This window comes from Sus scrofa, chromosome 1, assembly GCF_054392235.1.
Source record: "Sus scrofa isolate SSC_HxYL_T2T_F1_AM1 chromosome 1, Sscrofa_HxYL_maternal_Yorkshire_Landrace_v2.0, whole genome shotgun sequence".
NCBI lineage: Eukaryota > Metazoa > Chordata > Mammalia > Artiodactyla > Suidae > Sus > Sus scrofa.
This window is the reverse complement of record NC_139383.1, coordinates 37,923,052-37,946,524: the sequence shown is the minus strand read 5'-3', so window position 1 is coordinate 37,946,524 and position 23,473 is coordinate 37,923,052. Positions and strand designations below refer to the sequence as shown.

At 41.2% G+C, this 23,473-nt stretch overlaps 1 protein-coding gene across 3 annotated transcripts in view; it reads left to right on the top strand.

The window, feature by feature from the left end:
• The first annotated feature begins 9,408 nt into the window (after positions 1-9,408).
• RNF217 (ring finger protein 217) overlaps positions 9,409-23,473 on the top strand; it is a 128,019-nt gene continuing 113,954 nt past the window's right edge. For all 3 annotated transcript variants that reach the window (XR_014804662.1, XR_014804657.1, XM_021072754.2), the window contains exon 1: positions 9,409-10,407. Coding sequence is in view for 1 of the 3 variants with exons in the window: in XM_021072754.2 (XP_020928413.1) it covers positions 9,529-10,407 (879 nt within the window). In the remaining 2 variants the exon portion in view is untranslated. The remainder of the gene's footprint in view (positions 10,408-23,473) is intronic.

Below are 23,473 nucleotides of genomic sequence, written 5' to 3'. Positions count from 1 at the left end.
CAGGACCACGAGCTGCTACTGAAGGCACCATATGTGATCCACCATCATGTGTTTGCTCATCTTGTTCCCCTTCTGAAAATATTTACTATCCTACCACTTTCTCCATCTGTAGAAATCTAATTTATCTTCCAAGCCCTCCATGAAACTTTCTATGATCCACCTCAGCAGAAATCCCCCTGGACTGCAACTCCCACAGTCTTGAGAGTTTATGGTTCTATACTACTGAAATCTGTTTGATACTATACTTAGTTATCAGTCTTCTATATTTAATTTCAAGATTCTTCAGGGCATGGGTTGAGTTAAAAAAAAATGCCGGAGTTCCCGTCGTGGCGCAGTGGTTAACGAATCCGACTAGGAACCATGAGGTTGCGGGTTCGGTCCCTGCCCTTGCTCAGTGGGTTAACGATCCGGCGTTGCCGTGAGCTGTGGTGTAGGTTGCAGACGCGGCTCGGATCCCGCGTTGCTGTGGCTCTGGCGTAGGCCGGTGGCTACAGCTCCGATTCAACCCCTAGCCTGGGAACCTCCATATGCCGCGGGAGCGGCCCAAGAAATAGCAACAACAACAACAAAAGACAAAAACAAAAAAAAAAAAAAAAAAAAAAAAAAAAAAAAAAAAAAAAAAAAAAAAAAATGCCCTTTTCTGTGGGATGGAAATCCTGTGAAATCAGATTGTTATGATCATTACACAACTACAGATGTGATAAATTCATTTGAGTAATAAAAAAAAATTAAAAAAATAAACATACTATGTACTCAGAAAAAAAAATGCCGTATATATTTTAAAACAATGTATACAAAGTAAAGATTAATATCTATCAAACTCAAAATGATAATATTAATATTGCAATGAAACTTAGAGTCATCCAGTTCAATCTGCCCACTTTTCAGAAGAAAACTGAGGCCCAGAATTAGACAATTAATGGCAAAATAGAACTAGGATACAGATATTAACTTACCCAGTCTTGTAATTTTCCCATCAGATAATTATGGAACAAAGCATCATTTTTATAAAGCTTAAAATAACAATTCCAAGTCTTACAAAGATAAGAAGAAATAAGATGTAAATGGGTTAGGGTTTGTGAGTAACAAGCTTTTTCAAGACACTTGCATGATGAGAATTTTTTTTTTTTTTTTTTTTTTTTTTTTTGTCTTTTTAGGGCTGCACTGGTGGCATATGGAGTTTTGCAGGCTAGGGATCAAGTTGGAGCTACAGCTGTCAGCCTACACCACAGCCACAGCAACACCAAATTCAAGCTGTGTCTGTGACCTAACCACCGCTCAGCAATGCCAGATCCTTAACCCACTGAACGAGGCCAGGGATCGAACCTGCATCATCATGGATTCTAGTCAGATTCATTTCCACTGATCCATGACAGGAACTCAGAGAAATCTTCAAAAGTATTTGAGAAAATATTTTGAGCTTTATTGATTTCACAGTGTTTGCGAAACAACTTGTGGTATTTAACATTTCCCAAAGGCAGCTGGGTTCTCCCATTACAACTTGGTAGCAAATGTGTTAAGAGATAAATAGATAAAATTATTTGCTGTAATTTAAAAATAAATATAACTCAATGGTTTAAACTGTCAACTTAGAAAATTTCTGAATTATTTAATCTCTTGCTACATTTTATCAAGCAAAATGTCATAATAAATTTCCAGCAGGTCATAAATTAAAAGAGTCAGTTATTTATCTATATTATCTGAGAAAATCTACTTCATTGTGTGACAATAACAAGGTAATAGATTTTCTCTTTTTTTTAATATACTAAATGTGTCTTATTCTTGCATTAATGGATACCAGGCCTTCTCAATGACATTTCTCTGCTTGGGAACACAAGCAAAATGTGAGTTTCCATTTTTGGAAACTCCAAAACTCCACTTCCATTTTTGCAGTGGTTGCAGTTCAGGAACTGCAACCACTGCAAAATCTGATTGTTCAAGACTACAATCAGATTCAATAACTCTCTAGAAGGACTAGAAATCAGCAAAAATCTGAAATCAGCAAAAATGTCTACTCACAGTTACGGTTTATTACAATGAAAAGACATATATTAAAATCAGCAGCAGGCAAAGGTACAGGGCAGGGACCAAAAGAGACTGTACCTGGAGCCACCAGTTGTCCCCTCCAAATGGAGTTGTGTGGACAGTGCTTATTTCTCCCAGCAACAATGAGTGACAACATGCATAGAATATTGCCAACCACAGAAGCTCAACAAGTTTTGGGTCCAAGGTTTATATGGGAAGTCAGTGATGTAGACACGGCAGACCACCCATGCAGCTCAGTTTAATTCCCAGACCCTCTCCAGGTCAAGCTGGTGCCATGCGACCCAAGGACTCCCTTCCCACCCCCACATATAACATTGTTAGCATAGACTATATGGCATGGTCTGAGGGCTTCATATAAACAGAGAGACTAACCCCTATAGACAGGGCCTAGGAGCTGGCAGCAAGAACCAAAGCTTTTCTTAGGTAAGGTTAATCCTTTACACCATAAGTGTCTCATAAATTTAAAATATAAATCCGTAAGGAATTAGGGTCTTGATCTTGTTGTTTCAACCTAAGTCTCCAAAATTTCTCAGATCATGGCATCCTTGTGTCTTGTTACTTTTCACAATGCCCTTTAGCTAGGTTAAAAGAAATTTTTTTTTTCTTTTTCTTTTTTTCTTTTTACAGCCACACTCATGGCATATGGAAGGTTCTCAGGCTAGGGGTTCAGTTGGGGCTACAACTTGTGGCAATGTCAGATCCTTAACCCACTGAGTGAGGCTGGGGATTGAACCCTCATCCTCACAGAGACAATATCGGGTCCTTAACCTGCTGAGCCACAATGGGAATTCCGAAAAGAAATTCTTAATAGTAATTAGGTCAAAACAATTCAACAGAAACAATTTACATGGTGTCCAACAGGTGTTCTGTGATTCCCTGAAGAATTTTAAATACACAAAAAATTTTTGTTTTTGTTTTGCTGCCCCTCAGCATACGGAGTTCCCGGGCCAGGGATAAGATCTGAGCCTCAACACTGGATCCTTAACTTACTGTGCTGGGCCAGTGATCAAAGCTGCCAACCCCACTGTGCCACAGTGGGAGCTCCTAAAAGTACTAAAACTTTAAAATTAAAAACAAGGAATTAACTGCTGTACCTCAGGGCCCCTTGGCACATAATTTGAGAACCATAGTTCTATATAATGCTTGAGTCACTACAGAAGATCATTCTTTCATAGTTTCTTTCCTTTAAAAATGTTTTGTTGAGAACTAAATATGTGCAGAATGCTAGCAACTGGGTTTCCATATATAGCTAAGATATGCTCTGTCTCTGGACAGTTTAAAGTGTCTCATAGAAGTTATGAAGTTAAAAATAAAGGGAAATTTGGGAAAAGGATTATTTTCTCTATTGAACAAATTAATAAATTGAATTTTCCAGAGTTTGACACAGGATCTAAGAGACTTTCAGGAAATGTTAGTTGAATTTAAGTATGACACAAATAGGACTTGTGACTTGTGACTTAATTGTCACAAGTGTGCATGCAAATAATATCTATTAACACCAGATCTATTTCCCTGTTTATTACCAAGAACTTGCTTCACTCTTTAAAAAAAAAAAAAAAATCTTGTTTTCCTCTGCTGTCCATTACAAAAGCAATGTAATATTTTAGAATTTGAGGACAGAGAAAAAAATCATAACCACATTAACTTTATACAATAACTCCTATTACTTCTGTCCTTATTTTATCATATGCATGACTACACGGTTATAATCATACTATAAATTAGATTTCTCCCGTCTTTTTAAATCTAATGTAGTTTTGTAAGCACTTCTCCACTGTTCTAAATACATCTTCTCTAAATTATCTTTTACTTCTTCCCTAATTTGGGAAAGATTTAGTTTTCCTTTTGCTAAGAAAACCTCTCAGAATCTACTCTTCTCAAAATTAAAGTGCCGTTTTGTACACGTGCACCTTCAGCTCTGTTATGCTGATGCTCGATTATCCTTTAGTTTGGACAAAATGGTTTCCTTCACTGGGAATTACCCAGCAATAAGGTACTGGGCGCCAAGGGCTGTGCAAGAAGAGATTTCTCTTGCTCTTGCTCACCAAACCAAGGAGGCATTCCAGTCTCTGGGCCAGGAAGGAGCCAGGCTGTAAATTGTTCTGACTCCTGCTGTAAACAAAGCCTGTAGGAGGCTGTGACTTGACACCCCTTTCAGAAGGGGAAGCTGAGGAAGAGAGAGAACAGTACGTGTCTCTCTCTTCATGTCACCCTGTGCCTTGGGAAGAGAGACCAGGGATTTCTAGATGCAGAGGCAGGGTTGACATTTTCCTGGTAAATCAAAGCCACCATAATAGAAACTTTGAGTTGCCTTAAAACTCTAAGTTCTCAGTGACTCCTGTGAGAAGGGAAATGGCTTCTCTCAGGTCAAGTAGGGTTGATCTTGCACTGGTGGCAGACTTCTTGTCTTAATTCAAAGAGCTTCCACAGTACCAGCTGAGAGGTGGGACTTCCTTGGCACAATATTCATTTGGGAATGAGTTTGGGGCACTCAAATAAGTGCATCTGTGTTTAGGAAATGAGGGACTGGTATCATGAACTTAGAAGTACTACCTGTGACTGAGGTCATCTCTGAGTATTTCAGAGCATCACTGTTTTGGAAGAGGTTAGGAAACTTTTTAAAAAGATGAGGAGGGCAGGTGTTAGAACCATAACCTCAGGAACAAAGAACCATAACATGCAATGCTAAATGATTTATATCCAAAGGGAACTGACAGTTAATATTTGATTTTGCCCTTTTTATTTAAAACAATGGTCTCATTAATGAAAAAATGAGATGTTACTTAACAGCATTTTTAATTTTCAAAAATCTCCTTAAGGGGTTCCCGTCGTGGCTCAGCAGAAACGAATCCGACTAGTATCTATGAGGATGTGGGTTCCCTGGCCTCACTCAGTGGGTTAAGGATCTGGCGTTGCTGTGATCCAAGCTGCATCATTAGGTCACAGATTCAGCTTGGATCCCGAGTTGCTCTGGCTGTGGTGTAGGCCAGCAGTTGCAGCTCTGATTGGGCCCCTAGCCTGGGAACTTCCATGTGCCGCAGGTGCAGACCTAAAAAAAAAGCAAAACAAAAAACAAACCAAAAAAAAAAAAAAATCTCCTTAATGTGATTAGGGATGTGGACTCTCTCATACCCCCACTGTTCGAAACTTATGCTCAATTTCTGTGATGATGTGTGCTGAAAGCCTGAAAATTTTATCTAGCCTTTTCAGCAGCAATTTGATTTTCAGGACTTTATGCTGTGGTATATTAGGAATGTACCAAGGGTTACAACACATATTAACATATATCAAGGGTCATATGTTTTCTTAAAATCATAAATAATCTAATTTTCAAAATAAAATGGAATTATTTAAATAAATTGTGATGCATCTACATAGTAAAATTCTATATGGTCACAAATCAGGATGCTGTGCAGATGTCTTAAAAGTGAGAAAAATGGTCAGGATATATTACTAAGTTTTTTTAAAAAGGCAGAAAAAAGAGCCTATAGCATTTGAATCTTTTGTACACACAGATTTAAACACTAGGATAAAATTTATCAATATGTTAAAGCAGTTTAAGTGGTTATTTTGGGTAGAAGATAACAGTTCCTCCCTCCATTTCTTCCCTTCTTCCTTTTTCCTTCCTCCCTTCCATTCGTCCTCTTTATCCCTCCTCATCCTCCTTCTTATTCTTGATATCCTCTGTTTCCAAGCATTTGGGCTTTTATTTTATTTAGTAATCTGAAGGAATGTAGTGCTTTGTTTTATTTTATTTTATTTCATTTTTTTTTTTAATTTTTCACTTTTTTTAGGGCTGCAGCCACGGCATATGGAGGTTCCCAGGCTAGGGGTCTAATCAGAGCTGTTGCTGCCGGCCTACACCTTGGCCACAGCAACACCAGATCTCAGCCAGGTCTGCAACCTACACCACAGCTCAAGGCAATGCCGGATCCTCAACCCACTGCGGGAGGCCAGGGATCAAAAGTGCAACTTCAGGGTTCCATTCATTTCCACTGCGCCACAATGGGAACTCCGAGTTTTGTTTTATTTTTAACTTTATCTCATAAAGTCTTCTGTTTGGATTTTCTTCAGGGAATTTAGGTGGAAAAAGAAAGCAAAATAGTTGTGTTCCTCTCTTTAGTACTAAAGTCCCTTTTTCCTTAGTGATTTCAAGTCTTCTTCTTCCATGGGTGAAGAGGAGAGAAAATAGGAGAATGAGGATCCATGTTCTACTGTGTCTTTCGGAAGTGGACCTGGAAAATCATTCCACTGGTTCACTCTTCTTCAGGAAAGGAATTTTTAAAATTAAATTATATCTATTTCTTTTTACCTGTTTTGATAGTTGAAGGACTAATAGAAAAGCCCAAGTCAAGTATTTGTTGTATAGTTATTTTGTGGTATTTATATATTATGTATTTCTTCTCCACAACAGTTATGAAGAAATTTGCTTTACCTTTAGTATGTAAAATTAAAATGTCATAGCTTTTCTGATATTTCATTACGTTTTTAAAATATATTAATAAATCTAGGTTCTTTAATTATCTAATTAAAGTCTAAATTAAAATTTTCAGAGAAGCAAAAACAAGTCATGCTTAAAGGCCAGGATACAAAAGGTGGTAATAGAAAAAATGATGTTCAATAACAACCAAAATCACTTGACTATGTCAGTTCTCAAACTTGACATTTTCTCTTGACATTCAAGTCTTGGTTTTAGGGAAGGTGCAGAGCTCATTGCAAATTACAAAATAATGAAGTTGAAACTAGTAGTGGCAGAATATTGGTGATAGTGTTTACACTGGAACTAACAACTGTATACAGCCTGACATGGAGCAGATGGTCTGAGTTTAGAGATTAAGCTTGTGTTAAATAAGTGAAATTTTTGCTACTGTAACTACATTTTCAACCCATCTTTTTTTTTTTTTTTAATGACTCCTAACAGTACAATTATCACAGGCGCTTCATATGTTTCATTTCAGGGGAAATTAATGGTAGGGTCACCACTAAACTTTGCACTTTAACTTCATGCTACTCATGTCCCAGATCACCAAGGGTGCTGGGCCCAGGATTGAGATAAGTCTGAGTCTGTCTGAAAGGTGGAGATGCCATGGTTCTATTTTCACAAAGCCCAGAGGAATCCCATCAGAAGGAAGTCATGACAAGGAAAAGAGTGGCAGAACTACCCAAAGCCTTCAGCAATTCCAGGGTCGACTAGGTTCAGTTTCAAGGAAAGCCAAAGCGAGTGACTTGGACCTGAGGGATAAGGAACAAATGTGGGCACTGCAAGAACAAGTTCTTGGAACACCTGTGACGGGGTGGGCAGGGAGCAAGACCCAGAACTATGGGAGGACCTTGAGAGGTTTGATTCCTATAGACCCTGTGGAGATACACTTCTTTATATTCATGTTTGTTACTTTGGTCTTACTCTCAGCATACTGTCACCCCAAAACCATGGACTGCTTTTATATCCCTCTAGTAAGAATAGAAAGTATCTATTATTATTATTATATAATAATATCTATTCATTATTATATCTAGTCACTTGTGATGGAACATGATGGAGGATAACGTGAGAAAAAGAATGTGTATATATATATATGACTGGGTCACTGCTGTACAGCGGAAATTGACATAACATTGTAAATCAACTATAATAGAAAAAATAAAAACCTTAAAAAAAAGAAAAGTAGTTATCAGATGGCATACACAAAAGACACATACATGTGGGCTTCTTGTCCCCTGTCTTTAAAACAATAAACACTAGGATTGGGAGAAAACAGCATTTACTAGGAAATCAATTATCCAAGATGGAAAAAAAAAAATCCCTAAATAGCATTCAATCTTCCAAATAAAAATTCTTCATTCTTGGGTCAGACTGATAAATGAGATGGCATTTAGACCCATTGATTCGATTCGTCCCTTTACGGAGCCATCAGACACACGACGGAAATGCTCTTTAGTGTCATCCTGCTTTCTTAGTACTGTGTAGCTAGTCACCTTTCTATCATTTGTATCCGAACAATATTTTAGAACAACCAATAACAACTTCAAGAGGACAATTTTGACACACTTCACAGCTCCTTCCTATTACATTAATGCGTAAATTGAATTCCCTCTCAAGATGGGGGAAAAAGTAAAAGGTTGGCTTCCCAAAAATGTTTTCATTGGCTTTAGGGAACTAAAATGCACCAGTCTGGGTGACTAATACTTCCTGGAAAATAAAGATAGATCAACACATAATTAAGTTCTGGCTCAAATATAATTGTTGTCTTGGAAACAGTTTTGGGGTAAATATGGTTATGCTAATGAAACTTTTCATGATTTCCACCAATGATCCAGTTTATTAACTAGGCCAGACCATCTTACTACCTTATGCTACAAATTTTGGAATATTCAAGGGGTTAAAAAAGTTCCTAAGAGAACTGTGACAAGGAGGGAAAGGGATACATCTTAAATTCGTTATTTATCAGCTTTCATAAGGCTTCCAGTTGGAGGAGTAGGTTAAGAGTGCTTTTTGGCGTATTTGTGGCTTTCAAACATCCTTCCTACTTCATTAAACAGAAAACTATATATACCGCGTTTTGAATTAATAATTCCTAGCGTTATTTCTCTGAACTCCCTCTTCGGAGGATTTAAAATGAGACGAACTCAAGAGGAACACGCGACACCAAAGCCCTCAAGTAGCCAGTGTTTTCTAGTTCCAGCTTTCAGTAAAGAGTTTTGTAGGAAGTTTCTACTCACAGCGTAGCCCAAAGGGCAGCTTGCCTGCTCTGGAGGTTTTGGTCGAGGCCCAGTGTGAACTCCGGGCGCGAGAGCGCATCCCGGCTCTGAGATCACACCCACTCGGGGTGTGCGTGAGTGAGTGCGCGGTGCCCGCGCGCGTGTGTACGTGTGGGGAGGTGTGCGCCAAAGGGGTGGGGTGAGGGGCGGCGAAGAGTGCTCTAGGTGAAGCACGAGGAGCGGGAGAAGGAGGTCGCGCGCTCCGGCCTCTCCCCCAGGGGCCGCGGCGGCTGGCTCGCGCTCCGGCTGCCCCTCCGGGTGCGCGCCGCGGCGGCGCCACAGGCCCCTGGACCCTTGGACCACCGCCCTCCGGCCGCCCGGTTTGCAGCGGGGTCCGGCGATGGCGCGGGACTGACGGCCGCCTCCCCTCAGACCCTTCTGTCCCGCCCGGGGCTCCCGGGGGCCGCGGCACCGCCCCGACCTGCATGTGGGGAGGGCGCGCCGGTTGCCGGAGCGAGCGGCCCTCGGCGCCCCCGAGGCGGTGCCCCGCCGCGCGGGAGGACGAGGAGGAGGAGCCGCGGGCCGGGCCGGGCTCCCTGCGCGCCGCTGCCCGGGAGCACGGGCTCCCCGGAGGGAGCTCGGGGCGTCCCAGCCCCGGAGGAGGGACCCGGAAGCAGAAGCGGAGCCGCGAGTCGAGCCGAGCCTCTGCCCCCGCTGCCCGCCGGCGCCGGGTAGGGGTCCCGGCGGCTGGATGGGCAGCGGCGGCTCGGGCCGCGGGCGGCGATGGGCGAGGAGCAGAGCACGGTGAGCGGCGGCGGCGGGCCCCGGGAGGCGCGGACTCCCGCTAGTGGCGCCGCGGGCCATCCCGAGCCCCCGAGGCCGCCGGGGGACAGCGCCGGGGCGCCCGGGCCGCGCACCGCCTCCGCGGAGCTGAGCGGCCGCAGCTGCGGAAGCAACTCGGGCTGCGCGGATACGAGCGCCCCGGAGCCAGAGAGGAGCCGGGGAACTCCGAGCTGGAGGAAAAGCCACGCGCCGGGTCAACCCTCGGGACTGGCCCTCACCGGGCCCCTCAACCCCCAGGCTTTGCAACAGCAGCTGGCCAAGGAGGAGGAGGAAGCGAGGAGCCGAAACGAGGGAGGGGATGAACAGCAGGAGGCGCCCCCGGGCGAGGAGTCCGAGCCCCGGACCCGCGTCGGGGTCCCGGACGGACTGGTCCTGGACGTGCTAGGGCAGCGGCGCCCGCCTCCCGCCAAGAGACAAGTCTTCTGCTCTGTTTTCTGCGTGGAGAACGACCTGCCCGAGGTCCCCTCGGCGGAGCGGCTTTCGCTGACCGCGTCGTCGCCACCTCGGGCTCCTCCAGTGATCAACCCTCCCAGCACCCCCTCCTCCTTCCCTAGCCCCCCGCTGTCTCTCCCAACGGACCCCCTGTCTCCCGACGGCGGCAGCATCGAGCTGGAGTTCTACCTGGCGCCCGAGCCATTCTCCGTGCCCAGCTTGCTGGGAGCTCCACCCTACTCTGGCCTGGGTGGGGTCGGGGATCCCTATGCGCCCCTTATGGTGCTGATGTGCCGGGTGTGCCTGGAAGACAAGCCCATCAAGCCCTTGCCCTGCTGCAAGAAGGCCGTGTGCGAGGAGTGCCTCAAAGTCTACCTGAGTTCCCAGGTAAGCTCAGCACCTCTATCCTTCCTCTGTTCCCCATTCAGCATTCCAGAGCACTGGCCAGGATGGCCAGCTCGCCAGCTCCCTGCTCTGCTCGCGGGAGGAGGTGATGAATGCCCTTACAGAGGACCTCTGTCAGTTTCTCACTTCTCTGTTGTTGTCCTTAGAATATTTAAGTGTGTTTGTCTTCACTGGTTAAGGTGACCGGAATTTAATTCTGCGTGAACTTCAGGCTTTGATCAGCAACCGTAGAACCAGGTGGTACACTTGAATTGCCCTCTGCTTATTTCTTTTATTAGATTGCCAGCAAGACCTTGCAGGAGGAAGAGGGCAATGAGAGTGCTTTTGAGGCCTGGTATTCCAGAACCTCAAATAGTGGGCAGAAAATAAACATATGTTGAGTTGGTGGAGAGAAGTGTTGCAAGGAATGATACCTGAATTTGAAATTTTGCTCCATTTAGTTAGTCCAGGAAAAGCGTTTTTAATTTATTTATTCCTTGGCTCTGGTCCACTTTTCAGTTTCTTTTTCCACAGGGAAGTTGAAGTACTTTTTCAGCGGGCTTTATTTCTTTAAGAGGGAACAAAACAGAAAGAGCAAAGCAAAGTAAGGCTAAGAGGCTTAGCAAAACAAGCACTGGTGAAACGTTCTTCCTCAGCTCCTTATTTGAAAGCTTGTTTTTTTTCTTGGAAAGTTTAAGAGTGTAACAGGCCGACTTTCCTTCACTGGTGGTGAATGCTTCCTTCCAGCAGTTTTCAGTCTGTTATGTTTCTGCCAGTGTTTTGCACAATCTGGAATGCCCTTTGATCTGGTGTCTGATTGTCCTGGGCCTATTCATCTTTCAAAACCCAGGCTGTTCAGGTGCCAACTTTTCTGTGAAGTCTTACCTCACTCTCTGGGCTGCTGCTTATATACTTTCAAAATACTTATGTGTGTTCCGTATGTGTCCGTTTTTCAGGCAGGAGTCTATGGACGGTGTCTTACAGCCCCTGTGTCTGGTAGTTTCATGTTGATATCTTTTCCCATGTTAGTGTCTGATAACACTGACTGGAGTGAACTGAACAGGATTTCACGCCATGCGGTTTCTCTGTGTGTCCTGGCTAATCCGTGCTTGTGTCTAGACTGAAAGTGTATAATGTGCCCAACGGAAAACGCAAAGGGGAATTTGGACAGAACGGAATGTTATGCAAACAGTGACTTAGCCAAGATGGTTGAGATTCTCCAAACGCCTGTGTGGGACTCTGATGTCTCGTTCATGCTTTACCCACAAACAGAAACTTCAAACAGGAGGAAAACCTGCTGCTCATTGTGGCAGTTTCTATGACATCACTGTCAAACAGTGAGATAGACATTGGTGCCATTGGTAGTGGGATACAGACATTCCCAGGATATGGGCCCTGCTCCAAGGAAGTCACCTTGTGTGTATACAGGATGTATGCACAAGAATAATACAAGGTAGCATATAATGAGGTGTAAACAGAGTACCAATACCATGTAGGACAGAGATGCTGGATACAAATACAGAGGCATTTAGAGGTTCAAGGGAGGTAGTCATTGAGGACATTGAGGATGGGATATTCTGCTTTGTAGTTTGATTTCCTTGAGGTGGGACCTTTCCCCAAAGCAAAAAATTTTTTACCTCCATAAGTTAGTTTTAGGGAGTCAGTGGAGAAGAGAAGGAGTGGGTGGGGAGAGGGTAAGGGTGACGATGTGTGAAATGTCACTGTGGTGCACAGCCACTAAAAACTCCTCTGAAGCGACCTAGTATCTGAAAGTTGTGTGCAGTATTTATGATTGTATGCATGTTCCCGACCTTCTTCTAAAGTATTTGACAGAACTTTCAATAAGGAAACAACAAATAAGATGAATAAACAACAAAAAGTTGAATCATGCAGGCTTCCACTTAAGGGCTTTGCATGTGTTGTGAGTGTGCCTGGAATATCCCCCTGGAGGCCCCTCTTCCCTTGCTTACTCCTCCTTCTCCCCTTCAGGTCTGTATGCAGATGTCACCTGTGTGGCCTTCACTGACTACCCTTTTAGACGTTGAGCCTCACTGGGTTCTCTCCTTTCCTTCTATTTATTGTCTTCACTTCTGCAGATAATGTCCATGAGTTTTCACATGATTTGTTCCCTACTATTCCTTTAGTGCCTAGAATGTAGTCTGACACATAGCAGATGCTCAGCTAAGAGCTACTGAGTTTATGAAGAGCTGAGCAACAAAGAGAGGATGAAATTGCTCCCAGATACTGTGGCTGGAGAGGAGTGCTGTGCTTGAGTACTGAATTCTACTCTGAGATTCTTGATGTTTAAGACCCAAAACAAAGACTTCAAGTAGACAAAAAAAAAAGGGTTTGCTGAGTTTGTTGTTAAACTTAGGATTAAAGAGTTTTTAAACAAACTTTTAGCTTATAAAAAATGGCATTTTTTTTAAGACTTGGATAACACTAGGCTTGTGATTGTAACTCAGATCTGTGTAAGGTCCCTTCTACCCAAAGGACCTGTGTTTCCATGTCACTTAACCTCTCTGTGCCCTAATTTCCTCATCAATGAAATGGAATTACAGACCATGATCTGTAATGACACACCAGGTATAAAAGCAAAACAAAATCGAACTGCAGAATTGTTCTGTTGCCTTACTGAACCAGATCTAAAGGGCGTAGGGGGTATCCTCTTTCTCATTTTATAAGGTTTCTTGGTTTTGACAGAAGTAAATCTGTCAAGCTTGAACTTGTAGGGCTCTTAAAACCTTTTAAAGTAAAATGTAATTTGAAATAAAAAGTTATTAGTGACTTTTTCATCATCTTTTGGATTTGTGCCAAATAGTGCATTATTTATTATCACTTAAAAAAATAAAGCAGAGTCCCTATTAAACATTGTATACAAACATTGAAAATTCATGGTAAATGTGAGTTGCAATATTGCCTGGTTAAATTAATATTCTTCTAAAAGGAGATTCTGAGTTCTTTGAAAGAAAGTATGAAGTTAGAAGACAGAAGTGTGGACTTTCAGATAAGTCTTATTTCCATTAGTGCCATGGACTGGATATGTGACAAAGGCCAGTGGGTAGGTGTCCTCATTATTTCAGTACAGACATAACAGATTAGGTGGTGACTTAAATACCTCTATACTGTGGTTTAAAAATAATAGTTTTAGTTTTTCAAAACATAATTCTTCTCCATTTATCATTTTGACTGAGGTTGTGGAGAACCTTTCTTAGTGGAATGACTTTAGACTGATAGGTACCGTCCAGTTTCCAGTTGCCGTTGTGAAGGATTGAACTGATACTCTATCATCTTTGGCACTACATAGGGATTGACTTAGAGGCTCTAGAAACACCATGTCAGAAATAGTGGGAGTTTAAATGGTTTGTATTGCCTGTGTACATACATCTTTGGTGCACAAATTTTAGAAGTACATTTCCCAGTGACCTGTATGTGCAAGGATGGCCATGGCTAGGGCCTCTGGTCCCAGGGATGTCTGCAGTCTCCAGCAGGTCACTGAGCCATAATGAGTACTAGTTTGGCCTTAACTGCATTTTCCTAGGGGGAGAGGTTGTTGTCTTGTTTGTTTCATAGAATGATGTTAAAATCCCCCACAGGTATCTTTCCTTTATGATTTTGGTTTTAGATAGTAAAATCTGTTATGACGTGAAATATTAATACTAGTACTTTACATAAAGGAGAGAATTGGGCATGCTAAGGGCTTTCTAAAGGTAACAGCTGTTGCAGCTTTCATCACTCTGCTTCAAAGTGTTCTCGATTGGCAGATGCATATGAATTGGAATGTATACACCTGTCACATGAGTATTAATAGAGACAAGCAACACATTTCTTCTACAGTTTGTGAACAAAACAGCTGCTCGATGGCAATGTCCTAAAATGACTGTCCACCATAGTCACCCTAGAATCAGTGACCCAGGGGTGAAAGCTTCTGTATCCTATTATTAAACTCTGAATCATCCAGACTTTTATGGGTAAAAGTGTAACCTACTTTTTTCCTTTAAACCTTAAAGCAACCTGTATATATTTAGAAAGTGTCCTGTTGGATATGGAGTTTCACACAACCGTCATCACACAGGTAAATTTACAGATCCTGTCATGCCAGGTGTGATTTTGGTAGTCCTGAAAGTGTCAAGAATAATATGAGACTGAACTCTGTTATATCACTCTATGAATTTGAAAAGTGAAAATTCAGGCATACGTAAGGTTATTTTTTTGTGTTTGGAGCTGTGGTACATTTGCTTTTACACCATACTGACTCATAAACTTCTTTTCTTCCTTCCTTTCTACCTTTCTTTTTTTCTTTTTAGGGCTATACCCATGGCATATGGAAGTTCCCAGGCTAGGGGTGGAATTGGAGCTACAGCTGCCGGCCTATGACACAGCCACAGCGATGTGGGATCGGAGCCTCGTCTGTAACCTACACCACAGCTCACAGCAATCCTTTAACCCACTGAAGGAGGCCAGGGATTTGAACCTGATATCACTTTTAATAATTTCTTCATTTCTCTTTAATAGTTTTTCTTTTTTCTCTTACTTTTCAAAATCTGATTTTATTTGGCACTGGTATTGGCAGAGGCATCCATCCCCTGCTGAAGGCTATTCTCTAGGCCAGCTGACTTGGTCCAGGTGCTGCCTAGGTGTCTCCCTTCCTGTCTCTTTCAGCATCTGGAGATGCTGACGCCACATGGTGAGAACCTGCATTGTGCTCCACTGCCTACAGGATCTCAGATAACACTAGTACTACTTACCTTAGGTGTCAGCTGAAATCCTTAGTGTGGTGACTTTTTCTCCTAGAGGAGAGCTCAGATTTTATACTTGGAGGCTCTTCCTTACTCCTCATGTGAGAGACAGAAAAAGGAAACATTAGAACTTGAGCTCCCAGCTTTTTATTAAGAGTTTGTGATGGGGATGTAGACAGATACCTGAATAATAATTTCTTATAATTAACTTTTCATTTATTAATGTACCATTTACACCTTTAACAAACATCAGTTGGGTATGTCAAGAACTGTGAAATACTCTATGAATGTATTAAATGCCCCAGGGAGCCATCTTAGAGCCTTATTGGCAGCGTTTCTTCCAAGCTTTATCTGGTGGCATAAATAAGCTTTCCTTTAAGTTCCCAGACAGCTATCGGTCTCGTCTCCTACTTCCTTTCTGGGAGTATTTTTTTAAGCCAGTTCTGGAGCAACAGCTAACCTTTTAGTAAGCAAATTACTATTCCTCCTATTATGTTTATTTAAGAGTAATAAATCCACTCATTACTCTTATTAAATCTGCTTCTTAGCACTCTTTGTAATTGTTAGAATTGTAGATACTTTGCTTCTTTCAAGATACTTACTGCCTTTACTTAAAAGAAAACAATTTTGCTAAATTTGTTTTGGATTGTTCATGACAATGTGGCAGATTTTTAAATTATGATCCTTTAAAAAATGTGTTTTTGTTCAGATATACTTTGCAGAAGGATTTTATATGATAAAGTGAACCGTCCCAAATAAGATTCTATCTTAAAATAAAAATTAAATGTTTGCAGGACAATAATTCCTAAAATATAGCAATTGTCTTTCAATGTCATCAGTACTATTTGCCCCCATCAGTTTTGGGTAATTACTCCTGAGTTTTTAAGTTTCTGCAAATAAAAACAACCATTTATTGAACATCTGTATTCAAAGCATTTTATACATTTTATTACTTAATTTTAATTTCCTTACATATTAAATACTTCTTACATACCAGGCCCTGTTGTAGGTTTTGGGGATACAGAGAACTGAAACAGAGAAAGCCCCTCACTTCATGGAGTTTATATATTAGGCCTAGGGAGGGATTGATAATAAGATGAGTAAATTATTTAGTATATTGGGAGGTAATAAGGGCTATAGAGACAGAGGAACAAAGGAAGGAAGCATGATAAGAAATATGGGAGAGGAGGTTTTTCCTTTATATGTTTATAGTGGTTGTAGTTGTTAGGAAGGGTTTGTTTTACAGGGTAATTTCTGAGCTAAGATCTTCATGATGGTGAGAGAGCAAACCAGGAAAATAGCTAAGGGAACAGCAAGTGTAACATTCCAGAGACAGGAGCATCCTTGAGGGTGCTCCAGGAATGGCAGAGAGATCCATGTGGCTGAAGCACGGGAAGCGGGTGGGGAGAGATAAGAAGAAAACAATGAGAAGAGTGAGGAAAGCTGACTGGAAAGGGGGATCAGGCCAGAGAGAGTGCCTCTGAATGAGATGGGAAGCTATAAGACAGTGTTGAGCTAATCCGTTATGACTTTTCCTTTAAGAGAGATTAATCACTCTAGCTCTCTGTGAAGAATGTACTATTAAAGTCAAGAGTGGAAGTACAAAGATCAGTTAGAAGACTAAGACAATAACCCAGAGGGGAGGTGTGACTCATACTAGGGTGATGGACATGGATATAGTTTGAACTGGTTGAATTTTGAATATATTGTGACGATAGAGCTGACAAAATGTGCTGAGGATTGGGTGTGGGCTGAGAGGAAAAGAGTCCAGGATGACTCAGGTTTTGAGCCCAAGTAAGTAGAAGAATGGATTTACCATTTAGTAAGGTGAGGCATACTGTAGGAGGACTGGTTTTAAAGAGAGTCAGGAGTTCATGCTAAGTTTGAAAAGCTGTTTTGACATTTCTAAAAGGATATTGGATAGGCAGTTGGCATGGGGGGTTCAGCAGGAGGTATCTGAACAGAAGATGCAAATTTGAACGTTTTTGACGCAAAGATGGCTTTTCAGGCCATGAAACTGAGGTGAGGTCACCTGGGGTGTGATAGTAGACAGGGAAGGAGAGCTGAGGATTGAGCCTAGGAATACCCAGTGTTTGCAAATACAGAGCCTTGGATGTATGAAAAAACCAGGAAGGAGTCCAGAAGGGAGAGGGCAGTTAGGCAAGAAGAAAACCAAGGCAGAGTGGTCACCCCGGAGCCAAAGATGATGTTTTAAAAAGGAAAGAGTAATCATTTTTGTCTGATATTTCCGATAGTTTCAACAGGATAAGGATTAAAATTGACCATCGTGTTTCCCAACAAAGAGATTGTTACTGTGCACAGTGCTGCTTTCATGGGCACTGGGTCTTCTGATTAGAGTGGGTTCAAGAAAACGGAAACCGCTCAATTTCTGTACTGTAGGCAGTGGAATGTTATATGAGGAAACTCAAGGTTAGAGCGATTAAATGACTTGCCCCAAATCACAAAGCCAGGAAATGGCAAAGGTGAGATTACAGTTCAGGTCCATTTGACTCTAAAACCCATGGCCTTTTTGACAGTCTTTGCATTTATTATAGGTTAAATATAATTATTTTTGCTTTTATTATAGGTTAAATATAATTATTTTGCATTTATTACAGGTTCAATATAATTATTTGTAGGTTAAATATAATTATTTTTCTTTTAAGTTTCTCTTTTACGCAGTCACAAGTCTTTCAGTCCAAGAAGAGACTTAATTGCAGGTTTTGAGGAAGTGGAAGTCTCTTGCCCAAATTTAGATCCAGAGAAAGATTTCTGCCAAAGTCCCCTTCATCTTCATGTAGGAAAATGAAGAGGAATTGAGTTTAGAAGAGTTACGGTTTGACTTACTGTTAAGTTTTAATGGCAGCACACTCTCCTGTTTCCTTCCTAACTCTCTTGGCTATTCCCTTTGTTTGCATTTGAGCTTTTTCTTACATTACCATATCCTCATGTTGGTGTCTGCATGATCCTATGTTAAACCCGCTCTCTTCTCGTACTGTTGTTATTGTAGGACCATGTCATCCACTCCACGGTTTGATGTAGCACCGCTATGCTCTTGACTTCCAATCTTTATCTCTAGCCCGGATGCATCTCACCAGCAGTACCATGTAGCTGTCTCTCCTCGACATTTCCACCTGCATGTTCCACAGCCATTGTAAACGTCTCAGAACTAGATGTCCCCCTCCTCCTCTTCCTTCTCACACCTCTAAAGCTTTGCTCTTTCTCTGGGATTCATCACTTACTCCCAGGCCAGAAACTTAGGAGTCCTTATTGAGCTCTTCCTCTCCCTCGCCTCCCACGTCAAATTAATCAAGTTCTCACAGTTTTACCTCCGAAAATTATTTCTATAATTCTCCTCTACTTTTCTCCACGTCTACTGGCATTTCCCTTACTCAGGCCTCTGGTTCTCTTTTGAATTCCAACCAGAGCTTCCTACTTGGTCCTAGTGCCCCGATCCTGACCATTTCCATCCTATTCTTCACACTACAGCCAGAATTTTCTTACAAGAAGCAAGACTGGTCTTAGCACGCCCACCTCTTTGCCTTTCAGTGTCTGCTTCTTGCCTTTATTTAATTTAATTAATTAATTAATTTATAATTTTTTTGGCCATGCCCACAGCATGCTGAAGTGTCTCAACCAGAGATCAGACCTGTGCCACAGCAGCAACCTGAGCCATAGCAGTGACAATGCCGATTCCTTAACCCACTAAGCCACCAGGGAACTCCTGCCTCTTGCTTTTAGAATAGACTCTAAGTATGGTTTACATGTGGCTGATTGGACTTCTGTTTACCACTTTAAACTTTGTTTTTCATCCAGTACCCTAAGCTTGTAGCCATGTTAAACTTCTTTGACTCACTGTAAGAGTCTACTTACTCTACTATATTTAAACTGCCTGTTTCCTGCTCTGTGCTCCCATTAGACTGTAAAGTTTGATGCATGTAGGGACCTTATTCATTTTTTTTTCCCATAGCTTTCTTAGCTCTTGGCATGTTGAAGGCATGAAATGGGTATTTGTGTAGTGAACTTATGTAGTTAGCCTGTAAATAATTAATAAATAAGAGGCTGGTGTTGTCAATATATAAATTGTTGGAATAAATAGCCAAGCCTGTCTTTAAAATGAAAATCTCAGCCGTTCATTATCTTGCCTAAAAACCTGCAAGACAGGAGTTCCCGTCGTGGTGCAGTGGAAACGAATCCAACTAGGAACCGTGAGGTTGCTGGTTCAATCCCTGGCCTCGCTCAGTGGGCTAAGGATCTGGCATTGCCATGCGCTGTGGTGTAGGTCGCAGATGCGGCTTGGAGCTGCCTTTGCTGTGCCTGTGGTGTAAGCCCACAGCAACAGCTCTGATTAGACCCCTATCCTGGGAACCTCCATATGCCGAGAGTGCAGCCCTAAAAAAAAGACAGAAGACAAAAACAAACAAACAAAAAACCCTGCAAGATCTTCCAATTGTATAGACAGATTCCAGTCCATTACACTGCTGGTGAGGTTTGGCTTCTCCTTCTCTCTTCAGTCTCTTCTCCATCAGTCTCTTCTCCATCACCCCAGCTCTAAAGAGGCATAGCGTCTTTCCCTCTGTTAATATCTCCTCATCCTTCAGCTCTCAGCCTTGCTTAGGTCTCCAGACTGAATCAGCCCTGCCCTTTATGCTTTTAGAGTCCTTCTTACTCTGCAGCCATTGTATTTTTATTCACTTTTGTAATTATATATTTAGGTGATGATTTGATTTGATATTTGGTTAATTACCTCCCCCTCGAGCTGCTTTTACAACTAACACTTAGCACAGAGCCCAGAATAGAATAGATGCTCAATAAGTATTTGTTAAAAGACTGAGTGAATGATTGAGAGTAAATTATAGTATGTTTAGGTTGGTAGAAGAAGTAAGGTAGGTTTTTTAACCTGAATTTTTATATCTTATGCCACAATATATTTAAATTTTTAATGCAACGGCATGCTGTGGCCTGAGTCTTTATCCTGACTTCCCATCTATCACAGAGAAGCTTCCTTAATTATTTAAACTATTCTAGTTACTCTTTCTTCTGCCTAACAAATTCCTCCAGAACACGAGGACTTAAGACAACCATTTTATTTTGATTATGACATGTGGGTCAGGAATTTGGGAAGGGCTCAGCTGGTCAATTCACACTTGAGGATTCTCATGTGGTTGTATTCAGATGTCAGCTCGCTTAGTTCGCTGGCAGCTGATGCTGGCCATTGTCAAGGCTCTCAGCTGTGGCTGTCTACCGAAGTACTTATACTTGACCTTGACTGCTTGGTAGTCCCAGGCCAGCGGACTTCTTCCATGGAGGCTGGCTTCCCCTAGAACCAGTCTCAAGGGAGCCACGTGGAAGCTGCATGATCTTTTCTGCCTTAACTTTGTTTTTGTTTTTTAAATGGTTTTTAATTTTTCCACTATTGCCGCTTTGCAGTGTGTCTGTTTTCTGCTGTACAGCAAGTCACTCAGCATCCATTGGGTGAAGTAGTTGCAGCCTGCCTGCCTGGATTCAAGGAGAAGAGACTTAGACCCCAACTTTCTTTGTGCCCATATAAAAGTATTGGGGGCCATATTTTTCAACTATCACACCACTTCAGACAAAATTCAGGAATGTTGTGAATTCAAGTAGTAAAGCTTTTTGAGCCTGAATCTTAATTTTTTTTTAAATATTTTGTGTCTTGTCAGATCATTTAATTACGTATTCATGTCATTATATTAATACGCTTTGGTGTTGTGGGGGCTTTTTGTATAATTTAATAAAAACATTTTATTAAATGAACAATTTAATAATAAATCTTGAATTGCTTAATAATAAGTTAACAATTAAGAGCTTCTCTTAGTTTGCAACAAAGCTTTTACAAAAGTTGTTCCCTTTTGAAATATTTTACATAATTCCGTTATAACTGATATATTCTGAGATTAGGGTCAACTTCTAATTCTGATTATTAACACACTTTATTTTTTTTGCTATTTTTTGGGCCGCTCCCACGGCATATGGAGGTTCCCAGGCTAGGGGTCGAATCGGAGCTGTAGCCACTAGCCTACGCCAGAGCCACAGCAACGTGGGATCCAAGCAGCGTCTGCAACCTACACCACAGCTCACCGCAACGCAGGAACGCAGGATCGTTAACCCACTGAGCAAGGGCAGGGACCAAACCCGCAACCTCATGGTTCCTAGTCGGATTCGTTAACCACTGCGCCACGACGGGAACTCCTATTAACACACTTTAAAATTAATCTATACAATGTCATTTCCTTTCTATTACATTACAACCTTAGTTTCAGTAATGGCTAAAATATTATTTGAAAAGCTTAAATATCTTTCTGAATAAAAAGAGTTGATGTAACAGTTTTATAGTCCAGGAATATTCTATGCAGAAGTTATGATGTCTAATGGCACATTAGAACTAACCACCCTAATTCATCTTTGTTAAATTGGCCCACTGTTGGATTTTTGTTGTTTATGATATTCCAGTTTGGGTGGCTTTACTGTATGATTAGTGTCCCCTCAAATAGGCAACCACTTACATTTCCAGAAGCAAATATGTTGTGCCCAGAAATCCCTTCTTAGTTTAGGATCTGTGCGCTCTGAAGGAGAGGGGCTGTATTGCTTTTATGATGTGCCGTTTTCTTTTCCTCTGGCTCAGGTAACTCAATTCTGTGCTTATTCATTCATGTGAGTGACTAATCCCTTTTTAAATCTTCCTAAGCTATTTGCCTCAATAATATTCTCCACTGTAAGATTCAGGGGCTAATTATAGGCTACCTAGCAAATTACTTCCCTTTTTGTGGTGTTGATTCTTACCTTATTTCCTCACATGATTATTGGCCATACTCAGTGTTCCTGAAGCTCTTAGATGTAAACAGCAAGTTAAGTCACTGTAACTTTTTCCAGTGGTTACTTAACAATTTAAAATAGCAGGTAAAATAAAGCAGATGACCATAGTATTTCATTAGTGTTTTGTTTCATTTGATAATGCTGTTTTTCCTAATATTTCAGTTTAGTTTATCATTAGGTTATGTCTAAGTAGAGCTGTTGGATCAAACCAGAAGTAACATTGATATGGCCAGATCTTAGTGCACCTTTTTTATATAAACATATGACTTTGGTGGGGAAAATGGATTTCTTTCATTAATTCGATGGTGGTTGGGAGTATTTTTCTGCCAGAGATGCCCTTGGTGGTAAATGATAGGTACAACCCTAAGAGTTTTATCATTTAATCCTGCTTTTAACCAGTTTTACCATTAACTTCAGAGATTTTTTTTCTTATGTTACTATTTTTCCTCAAGATTGTTTATGAAAGAAACACTTTGAAAATAATAGACTCCTAAAAATAAAGAAATATTCTGTGGCCAGTATGTTGGTGCTTTATGTTAAAATTGTGTGTGTGTGTGTGTATGTGTGTGTGTGTTAGAGAGAGAGAACAATTCAAGGTTATTTATTTGTGTGTCACTAAAGATAATTTGCTGAACTTGGTTTGTAGAAATATATGTATAGTCATTTCCAGGTAAATACATGTATTTCAGGTTTAGTTTGAGTCAACCAAAAATAGATATCCTTTGGGCTTACCTATTTTTTGTAATTTTGTTTGTTTGTCTTTGTGAGTTACTGAGACTTTACCCTTAAGATAAGGGAGAACTTAGAAGAATGCTTGGAAAGAAAACATTTGAAACAATAGCAATCCTTTTTACAAGAGTTTGCTTCTATTTTTTCTTTTTTTAGTTTTCAGGATTTTTGGAAAATACTATTTGTTTAGCTATACTTTTTTTCTCTTTAAAGATCATTATAGGCTTTCAAATTTATAAACAATTTTCAATCATGCTTGTAAGTTACCCAAATGAATTGCTTCAGAGGATTTTTTTCAGTTATAGTTGATTTACAATGTTGTGCCAAATTCTGCTGTGCAGCAAAGTGACCCAGTCATACACACAAACACACACACGCATATATATATACACATTCCCTTTCTTATATTATCTTCCATCATGGTCTATCCCAAAAGATTGGATATAGTTCCCTATGCTATAGAGTAGGACCTCATTGCCTATCTATTCTAAATGTAACATTTTGCGTCTCCTAACCCCAACCTCTCAGTCCATTCTACTCCCTCTCTCCTACCCCTTGGCAACCACAGCTCTGTGAGTCTGTTTCTGTTTGTAGATAGGATCATTTGTGCCATATTTTGAATTCCACATGTAAGGGATATATGGTATTTGTCTTTCTCTTTCTGACCTACCTCACTTAGTATGAGAATCTCTAGTTGCATCCATGTTGCTGCAAATGGCATTATTTCATTCTTTTTATGGCTGAGTAGTGTTCCATTGTGTATATGT